The sequence below is a fragment of the Nuphar pumila genome, chromosome 16 (assembly GCF_984573655.1).
Source record: "Nuphar pumila chromosome 16, dmNupPumi1.hap1.1, whole genome shotgun sequence".
Classification (NCBI taxonomy): Eukaryota; Viridiplantae; Streptophyta; class Magnoliopsida; order Nymphaeales; family Nymphaeaceae; genus Nuphar; species Nuphar pumila.
The window spans coordinates 67,263,441-67,274,604 of record NC_143264.1 but is presented as its reverse complement, the minus strand read 5'-3'; the positions used below and the strand labels follow the sequence as shown (position 1 = coordinate 67,274,604).

Genomic DNA, 11,164 nt, shown 5'->3' with positions numbered 1-11,164 from the left:
TATATATGTGTTCTACATGTTCTATATATAATCATTTTCTTGGATGACCTTATTTTCACTCTTAATAATTGCTTGAAACTGCTGGCACTGTTATAGTTAAAAAAGAAAACATCCACAGTGAAATTTTAATTTTCATCGACAAAAACTGGTAACAAAAATAGCGAACTCTTGTGTGCAGTATTTAAGAACATGTAGCAGATATAGACAGCATCTGATTCTGGCCTGAAGAAGAGGAAAAAATGAAAAAAAAAACTGCCATATAAGTTGCATTACATGGCGCTGCATAGACCTCTTTCCTCTTTTCCAACATTCCCTTTGAGAACATTACTAAAACAATAACACATACTGAGTTCCCAAACATGTTGACATATACTGATGATGGACACATAGGCATTGTAAAAGAGTTATATAATTTGCTTCTAAAGAGCTAATAACACAAAATTTTCAAATAGAACATTTTATACATTAAGAAAATGATTAAAAATAGAGACAGACTGCAGCTGAGTTTTTTCCTTCAGTATGGTTTCAGTAACGACCAAGGAGACAACCTTCACACACATTTTGTTTAGGAGCAAAGAAAACCAACAGACTACTGCCTAGAAAGGTCATCTTTAGGCATCTATTATAACTCAAGGCTTATGTTCATGCTAACCCACTATATGAATGACTAAAAGTACTCAAATACAAAAACATTGACTCATAACATCAATTCACACGGTTTTAACACACCATATGAATGACTAAAAGTACTCAAATATTGAATATACCGAGACTGCTATGCAATATCTTAGTGATTGAATGCAACAGCCAGAAGAATTGAAACATGTACTCTTCACTGGAGAAGTTTGAATCCTTTCAAATGGAAAAAGACTCGGTTCAAAGTTTGCTAAAATATATTCACGCTAGCACTTCACCTCCCATCATCTGCAATTGCAAAAAACAAATTTTGACCTTATCAGCACATATGGGATAATGTGGCTGTATCATAAGCAACATATGGATCTATTTAATCATTTTATTAACTCGAAGTTACACTTAGCATCTATTGACAAAGAAAATTGAAGATGTATATGTTAGAAAATAATACATGTGTATTTTAATTCTGTAAATTTTCTTTTTTATTTATTTTTTATGTAATCCGTCATCAGCTGAACACTGTCAACTAATGACACTGTGTGCAGCACAGTCTGTCAGCTAATGACAGACTGTGTGCTGCACAGTCTCTGTCTACTAAAGAGTCGTTGGGACTCTAAAGCCCAACGACTCCCTCTCTTTCACCCCTCTATAAATAAGGGCCTCCCAGCCCATTGTAAAAATTATTCAATAAGGGTTTTTATTCCCTTGTGCTTGTTAATAAAATAGTGCATTTTATGCACTTTCTTACTTTTGTGGTGTGTAACATTTGAGTGCTACTTTGTGCTAGCCTATGTTTTCTTTTGTTTAAAATATCAAGTTATTGTCTGTAAGGCTCTTTACATGGTATCAGAGCTAGGTGTATGATCAACGGCGCATCGGTGGGCTGCCTCGTAAATCATGCTTATTCTATTTCGTGGTGGTGATTTCTTTTCCTCCTTTAATTCACCATGGGTGAATCTTTTCCACACAATACAAGCAATTCCAACTTTATTCTGCCGTTCAAACTTGAAGGAAGCAACTATAATATTTGGAGACATTCATCAAAGGTCAAGGTTTGTAGGGATTCGTAAGAGGTACTATTCTTAACCCTACTCTCAAAATTTCATTAGGTGAAAATGAAGTCGAGACTAGTCTTCAAGAAAGAAACGAAGCCATAGAAGAATACTACAAGAAATTAGATGAATGAGAAATGAAAAATGCAAAAATTCTTTCATGGATGCTAAGTGGAGTTGAAACAAAAATCGCCTCAAATCTATTATGCTACAAAAAGGCAAATGAAGCGCGAGAATATCTTAAAGGTATGTTTACCGAAAAAAATACGGCTCACAAGTATTATCTTCAAGAAAATGTTAGAAATATCAAACAAGGAGATAAAAATGTAAGAGATTACTTTATAGAATTATCTTCAATTTGGACCCAACTTTCCCAATTTGAACCCAAATGGAAAGATAAGTGTATAGAAATGCGAAGAGTTCAAGTTGAAGAAGATAGACTCTTCGCCTTCCTCTATGGTTTGAGACTCGAATTTGAACAAACAAGGGCCTCACTGCTATCATCTTCATCACCCCCTCCTATTCATGAAATTCTCACTAAACTTAGTGGAGAAGAAACTAGGCTAAACATAAGTAAAAATGTTAGTGTTCTTGCTACTTCTAGAAATGGTTAAGAAGAGGACCACGCTCTTGTCGCATCAAAATCAGGACATTATATTAAGCCATATAAACCACCCCACTTCAATAGGAATAAAAGTGAATAAAAAATCAATTGCCACAACTGTAATGAGCCCGGTCACATTAGGCCTCAAGAAAAACGTGTTGCCGCTGCACCATCAAAACAAGATGAAGATACTTTGAATCTCAAGAACCTCACCAAATCATTATCTCAACTGACGGAGGCATTACAACCATTGCTTAAAGGATCTATGTCAGGAGCGGCCATTGCATCATCTTCTACTTCTGGTATGTGCTCTTGGCTTCTAGATTCAGGAGCTTCTTTTCATATGACTCCACATAAGTCTATATTATCTTTAATGTCAATCTAATTCAAATACATCCTTTGTTTTCACTGTTGATGATAAATAGAAGGTGTTGGAACTTTTAAAAATAATAGCAAATTTTATATTCCAAAAATAAGATTTATAACTAAACTACATCTTAACCTACTTTCAGTTTCGCAAATCTCGGATCATGGATGTGATGTCATTTTTTCATCAAATAAATGTTGAGTGCATGATCGTCAGTCCGGAAAATTGATTGGAGAAGGTTCTAGGCAAAAAGATCTCTATTATATGGATTTTCTTTGTATTCCAAAGGAATCATTTTGTAACATTGCCCAAACAAAAGATATATGAACTTGGCATCATAGACTTGGGCATCCAAATATAAAGAAATTAAATTTTGTACCAGTTACCAAAAATATTTATAAGGAAAATTTTGAATGTAAAGAATGTTTACTTGGTAAAATGACAGCTTTGCCTTATGGTCAAAGAACTTTTTATTCTTCAATGCCTTTTGAATTAGTTCATTCAGATGTGTGGGGTCCTGCACCCGTAGCTTTTAAAGGAGAATTCTCCTACTATGTTGTGTTTATTGATGATTTCACTAGATATTGATGGATTTACATTCTTAAGTTTAAATCCGATGTATTCGCAATCTTCAAAACATTTCATAACATGATTAAAAATAGATTTAAAAGTAAACTCAAAATCCCCAGAACTGACTATGGAGGAGAATATTTGTCAAATAAATTTAAAGAATTTTTAGAAAATAAAGGAATCCTACATCAAAGATCGTGTCCTAGAACTCCACAACAAAACAGAATTTCAGAAAGAAAACACAGGCACATTATAGAAACTAAAAGGACTCTTCTTATTGCTAAAAATGTTCCAAAAAATCTTTGGGCAGAAGCTGTATTAACTTCAGTATATCTTATAAATAGGATGTCTTCAAAAACATTGTCCAATGAAATTTCCATTGAAAAATTATTTAAATATCAACTTGACTATCAAAGACTGAGAATCTTTGGTTGTAAATGTTATGTTTTAAATGATAAAGGAGATAAACCATCCTCTAAAGCTATTCCCTGCGCGTTCATTGGCTATTCAGAAACACAAAAGGGATTCAAATGTTATGATATAAATGATAAACTTCTCAATGTCAATTTTATTGAAAATGAAAGTGGATGTGAAGAAAACATGTCGGAAGACATAAATTCTGATTATTCATTATTGTTTAAACTGCTGTCTAATGATGAAAATATTTATATAGAACCTCCTATTGAGAATATAACAACTGAACCAATAGTATACACTAGAAGGAATCGAAATGCAACCAATGAAGGTGTAAATCGAAGTAATCATGAAGCTTTAAAAATTCCTTCACAACAAACAACTATTCGTAGATATGAACGAACCTTAAGGATCCCAAATAAATTTGTATCTTATGACTCATTCTCTCCTAAACATAGAGCATGTCTTATAACCATTCATTCTTACTTCGAACCCTCATGTTACAATGAAGCAAAAAATTTACCTGAATGGATAAAAGTTATGCATATAGAATTAGATGCTCTTAAAGAAACTAATACTTGGAAAATTCTAAATTTACCCATCGAAAAGAAGACCATAGGTTGTAGATGGGTTTTTAAGGTAAAAACCAAAAGTGATGGATCCTTGGAAAGGCATAAATCCAGGCTAGTTGCCAAAGCATATTCTAAAGAATACGGAGTCGATTATGAAGAAACTTTTATTCCTGTTGCCAGAATGGCCATTGTTCGGATGCTTGTAGTTATTTCAGCTATTAAAAATTAAAATATATTTCAAATGGATGTTAAAAATACCTTTTTGAATGAGAATCTTAATGAGAAAGTATATATGGATGTTCCACTTGGATTGATAATTTATTCAGGTAAAGTGCTTTAATTGAAAAAAGCATTGTATGGTCTCAAACAAGCACCTAAAGCTTGGTTTGATACCTTTAACGACGTTATTACAAGATATGGTTTTAAATTTAAACCATGTTATACTCATACAACTTTATTTATTAAGAATTCTCCAGCAGGTATTATAATTTTACTTTTGTACGTGGATGATATGTTGATTACAGGTAGTGACGAGGAAGGAATCAAGAAAGTAAAACAGTTTTTGAAATTTTCTTTTGAAATGACAAATCTTGGATTTCTAACATACTTTCTTGGAATAGAAGTATCCTACTCTAACAAAGGATACATATTGTCACAAACAAAGTTTGCTTCAGATATTATTGACAGGTCAGGACCAGAGTTACCAGTCGAGGAAGCAAGAGTGGGAAGCAAGGCACTTTCAAAATTTTAGAAAGCGGGAAGCGTGGGATGACTTAGAAGAAAATTACGAACCGTCTCGGAAGCAACCTAGGAAGCAAACTGGAAGCGACCTAGGAAGCGAACCGGAAGCGAGGAGGAAGCAAAAAAAAAAAGTAAAAAAAAAAATTAAAAAAAATGGGAAAGCGTGGGGGGAAGAATGCTTCCAAAAAAAAGCGTGCTTCCTTGTACGTTTCGGAAGCGCGACGTTTCGCGCTTCGTCGGTAACTCTGGTCAGGACTATCAGATGATAAAGTTGTTGAGACCCCAGAGACAATTGGAATGAAGATACGAGTCGATGATGGAGTTCCTTTGGACAACCCAACCCCCTTCAGACAACTCGTGGGATAAGACCGGACATAGCTCATGTTGTACATATAGCCAGCCAATTTCAACATGCTCCAACATCAGCTCATATGAGTGCAGTTATGAGAATCGTTAAATATGTCATAAGTACAATAAATAAGAGAATTTTTCTATCTTCTTCTTCCTCCTTAGATCTTATTGCATACTCTGATGCTGATTTGGGAGGGAATCCAAATAATAGGCACTCAACAACTGATTTTTGTGTGTTTCTAGGTAAATCATTGATTTCATGGAGATGCAAGAAACAAAAAAAAGTGTCTATCATCTACTGAAGCCGAATATAGAACAATGACAACTAATACTATGGAAATTGTGTGGCTCAAACAACTAATTTCAGATATGGGAATTCACTTTCAAAATCCTACAAGATTATGTTATAACAACAAGAGCGCCATATACATTGCTCGAAATCATACGTTACATGAAAGAACTAAGCATATAGAGATGGATTGCCATTTTGTTCATGAAAAATACTTAAAGAAGATTATTGATCTTCCTTATGTAACATCCGAATATCAACTTGCGGATTTCTTCACCAAGGCACTGTGCTCACCAAGATTCAACTTTTTACTTGACAAACTTTCGGTGATTTCAGCATAAGTTTGAGGGAGGCTGTTAGAAAATAATACATATGTATTTTAATTATGTAATTTTTCTTCTTTTTATTTATTTTTTATGTAATCTGTCATCAGCTGAACACTGTCAGCTAATGACAGACTGTGTGCTGCACAGTCTCTGTCTACTAAAGAGTCGTTGGGACTGTAAAGCCCAACGACTCCCTCTCTTTCACCCCTCTATAAATAAGGGCCTCCCAACCCTTTGTAAAAATTATTCAATAAGGGTTTTTATTCCCTTGTGCTCGTTAATAAAATAGTGCATTTTATGCACTTTCTTGCTTTTGTGGTGTGTAGCATTTGAGTGCTACTTTGTGCTAGCCTATATTTTCTTTTGTTTGAAATATCAAGTTATTGTTTGTAAGGCTCTTTACAGTATAATCATAAACAGAGGGAAATATGTAGATGTGCTCCACATAGACATAAAGCCAACACGACTGAATATAGTAGTTGAATGGCTAGCTCTTGCTAACACCTTATTCTCAAAACCAAGGTTTCTTGGATACCATTTCCAAGATTGTCACATATGAACGACTACTTGTCATTGAAAACAATTGATAGAATTACTGATTTCTTTTGTGAAGAAAAATAATTGCAAAGGACATTGACTTTTCTTTGCAAGAAGTCATGCAGATATAATGCCACAAGTGTTCCTTCTTCAAGGCTGAAATAACAATGTAAGACATGTACAAGGAGAAGAGAGCACAATACTAATACACTTCATCAGGGTTTTCGCTCTAATAATACACCCTTTTATCTAGCCTATTCACATATTGGACAATATTGCTCCTGTGTAAACATTATTTGACTTACTAAAGACCGGGCTGACAAAGGGCAGAACTGCCCCTGAAAAATAAAAGAATGCTGACTGTGACCCCAGGACATATTTACATCTATATATACAAACAGTTAACATGATACATAGCATTCTTTTATACTCCTCAAACTTGAGATGATGCAACAGAAATCATCTCAAGTTTGAAGAGGAATGTTTGAAATTGAAGTGCTGAAAGACTTTTTGTGAAAAAGTCTACAATCTGTAGGCTCAAACCAATATGTGATAGTGATATTACTCTGTCCAAATATGCTTGTCTGGTGAAATAGCAATCTACTTCAATGTGCTTAGTGTGCTCATAAAAATATGGGTTTTTTGGAGATACATATAGTTCTTTTTTTCTATTTTTTATTTTGAAGAAGAAATGTATAGCACTTTGATTATCGCAATGTGAAGGAATGCTCTTCTCTAACTTGATCCATAGATCCTCACTGAGTGACCTTAAGCACACCAAAAAACATGACTAATTACGAGGACTGCCATACTAACAACTTCAGCCTAGTAAATCTCTGGTGCAATACTAGTGACCAATAAGGCTCTAGTGGTTTCAAGGATATGCTCGTTATGGTGTCCAACCACACTTATGTTCGAGTATATGGACATGACTTTTGATGTATAATTTCTTTGTTCACACGAAAATTTGGAAAATCATGTCCAAACTCTTGAATCTAAGTGCAAAACTTTTATTACAATAGGAAAATGAGTTAATCATACACAAAATTTCCTAAAAATATTTGATAATTCACTTATATGTATTATAAAGTACATCCATGTATATCTTGCACAATTATTGATAGAAATAAGAAAATAGGTAGATCCCCTTTTCGAGACAACAGGTAAAGGTCCCTAAAGATTCGAGTATATAATGACCAAACCAACTTGATTTTCAGTCTCCTCTATCAACAATGGCCCCACAGGAATCAATCCCAAGCAAACAAGCCCTCTAATCTGGTTGGAAACCATCAAATTTATAAACTGGTCAGTTGCACAAAACCAAAAAAATCTGAGAAATTTCACAACTTGGTCATATAGAGCTCCAAAAATCATGAAATTTTCGTCTCTCAATTAATTTAAAATACATACCTGGCGGATGCTAAATACCTCCAACCAAGAATCTGTCAATGTTATAAGAGTAGGTGACATCACCTGCTTCCTGATGTCACCCCTAAAACTGAGAGCCATCAAATCCACTTGTTAAGGCAGGTTTAGGCTCCTAATACGATCAGAAGACTCTCCTCCTCTGAAAGTTAATCACTGATACCATCTTCTAGTGTACAATAACAAGGTAGCATACATACACACTTTCATTAGGGTTCTCACTCTAATAATACATCTTAAACGTCAGCCCCTTTATCTAGCCTATTTACATATTGAACTATATCACCCTTGCATAATACATTATTTGACTTACTAACAACTGGGGCTTACAAAGGATAGAGCAGTCCTTGAAGAACAGAAAGGATGCTGACTGTGCCCTCGTGACATATTTACATGTATACAAATAGTTAACATAATACATAACATTCTTTTACATTCCTTAGCATCACAAATGAACAGTATGTGTGGGAAGAAATAATATAAGACGAAAAGGTTCTGACCTTGAAAAGGTCCCCAAACATGCCCAAACCACTTCTTCTCTGTACTCCATAAAACCTTTCAGCTATGCTGTCTAGCAACTGAAATAAAGTTCCAAATCAAACAAAGATAAATAAACAAACAGACAATACATTTATACCTACAGTTAGGGGAAGTTACAAATTTATATAACATGACAAACATGGCATGTTATAATACTTTGACAAAAAGTAAAAACAAAACATATGAAAAAATCTAGTTCTTTACTTTGAGAATGAAAAATGAAAACAAGCATCCAAAATACCACTCTGATGTTGCTGTGAGCATTTAAAGTTCATTCAAGTTGCATGTAATTCAGCTTTTACTGCCATATATTATAAGGATAATCAAGATCCATCACCCAGTTAAGAACTTGCTTTTCAATTAGGCCAACACACACAAATTAGATCTTAAAGCTTAAGGGATAATTTTCTTCAGGATAAGCAATTTCCAATCATAAAATTAAAAGCACTGAATGATAAACATGGGATTGTGGCAGTAGTACCATCTACCAGATGGTATATGGTTGGGATTCATTGAATCAGTAGAGTCACTGCATAAAGGATCGATTATGGTTTGGTTTGAACCATGGTCACAGATATGGGCGATATTTGGAAAATATCGTGATAATATGGTTGTAAATTGATAAAACAATATTGAAGACAAAATCTTGCAATATTTTGAAAATACCAGAAATTTATATATACAGCAATAATATCATGATAATATTATGATACTATCAGTAACTTTTACTCCTATTCTGTATCTTAAATATGTTTTTTCTTCTTTCTTTTATATGTTTCACTTATTTCTTTTATTATATGTGTATTTTATTATCTAAACATGTTATTTCTTACTTATTTCTGCTACTTCTATATATTTTCTTAAAAATTTCTTAAGCACTGACTTTTTCTGAGATTTATCAAGTAAACATAAATTATCGAGAAAAATTGCCTCGCTGAGATATAGATGAGACTGATATTTGTCACTATGGTTAGGGGTGGACATCGGGCCATCCCGATTAGGAGCCGACAGGCCTGACCCATATTGAGGCCCAACTCAGTTACAACCGGGCTCGGGTCGGGTTGGGCCCTTTAAGCCTAATGGGTCGGGCTTGTAGGGCCCTGTGCACTTTGCAGATGGCAGCCCGAGCCCGACCGAATTCGGGCCGGGCACCCGAAGACCGACTGGCAGCCCAGCCTGATGGCCACCCTTAACTATGGTTCCAACTATGGCTACAAATGAACCAAGTGCAAGGTTTTAAAGGTGTGACGTGTGATGAGGTGTTTTTCAAAAATATGAATTGAGGCATTTTTGAAACTCTGTAATGATGTGTAATTCACTCAACTGGAGATCCTGATATGAGAAAAACTATATCTAGCTGCTGTGTATTTTGGAAAAAAATTCATCTCTTGCCTCTGGAGATTTGGAGGTTCTATTGCCCTTTTATCACCAGATCCTTTCTAAGCTGAAAACATAAATGAAGATAGAGAATAATAGCTAGATTGGTACAGAGGTAGAATATAGAACAAATAAATTACTTGGATATATCACTTGTCAGATCTTTGAATGAAACTATAGCACTATCAAAATTGCAGACTCGGTTCATTATGGGAAGACAAAGTACATCGAAATTGATCAACATTTTGTAACAGAAGAAAAATATTAAAAAAGGTACAACACATTTTGTTGGAATGGAGAATCAAATAGTAAACATGCTTATGAAATGACTCACCAAGGCACAACATGCTTTCATAAAAACAAGCTGCCCTTGAATAAAAATCATGGACAATAAACTAAAAATTATCAATTTTTCTTAGTCAAAATATAAATAATTAAATACTTTTGAAAGAAGCAATTCCTAAACAAGAGTGCTTCATAAAGTTACCTCATCAAATAATGATTCCCTCTCTATGCTGGTCTTGTATTTTTGTCTTAATATCCTAAAAAGTGGCAGTGCATCACGCTCCAATCTACTCAAAACAAATATCCAATGGGAAACAATGATTAGATCAACAAGAAAGTCACATTGCTCTGTTGATATGCCACATATGACCAACACAGCAGATTTACATGCCACATAAATCACACTGAAAAAAGTCTAAGGATCCATGAATAATTAGGGATGGGATCAAGAAAGTCACGTTCAAAATCAGTAAATTGTAAATTGTATAGAAATACATTTCTTAATGAATATCTTCATAAAAAGGAAACTATTAAATTAATCCTCTTTCATTAATCTCAACCATACGAATTGGCCTAATTAGCATACATGAAAATACCACATCACATCGAAAAATATAAGTACAGATGCACGAAGGTTGAAGTACTGGAAACAAAAAAAATATTACAAGGAGTGGGAAAAGGTGACGAGTGTCTTGTCTCATCCACTTGTACAAAAAGAAAAGAAAAAAAGAAAAAAGAGGACTCCCTTCTCTCAACTCATATTGGACATCACAAGCATGAGATCAACATGAATCTTAGCATACTGCACATATCAAAAGCATAACATTGTTATTAAGAATTCACATCCATATCCTATATGCTGGTCTATGTTCAGTCAAGTTTTTGAACAGTTACACAAACAATCACATGCACTTGACAATTCATGCATAGAAGTGGGCAACCGGTCCGGCAGCCCGATGAGCCAAGCAGACCCGGCCCGCCATGGGCTGGGTTTGGATGATGATTTTGGGCCTGGGCCCGTTAGGTACCGGGCCGGAACCCGGTCCGTTATATATGTGGGCCAGGTTTGGGCCGCGGC

General features: G+C 34.7%; 1 protein-coding gene across 1 annotated transcript in view; it reads right to left on the bottom strand.

The window, feature by feature from the left end:
* Positions 1–389: 389 nt before the first annotated feature.
* The window catches only part of LOC149813404 (protein GET4-like), a 48,448-nt gene continuing 37,673 nt past the window's right edge, over positions 390–11,164 (bottom strand). Inside the window, exons 5-7 of the mRNA XM_089992130.1 lie at positions 10,289–10,373; positions 8,385–8,462; positions 390–924 (exon numbers count right to left, since the gene is read on the bottom strand). Of these exons, the coding sequence (XP_089848256.1) occupies positions 898–924; positions 8,385–8,462; positions 10,289–10,373 (190 nt within the window). The 3' untranslated portion in view covers positions 390–897. The remainder of the gene's footprint in view (positions 925–8,384; positions 8,463–10,288; positions 10,374–11,164) is intronic.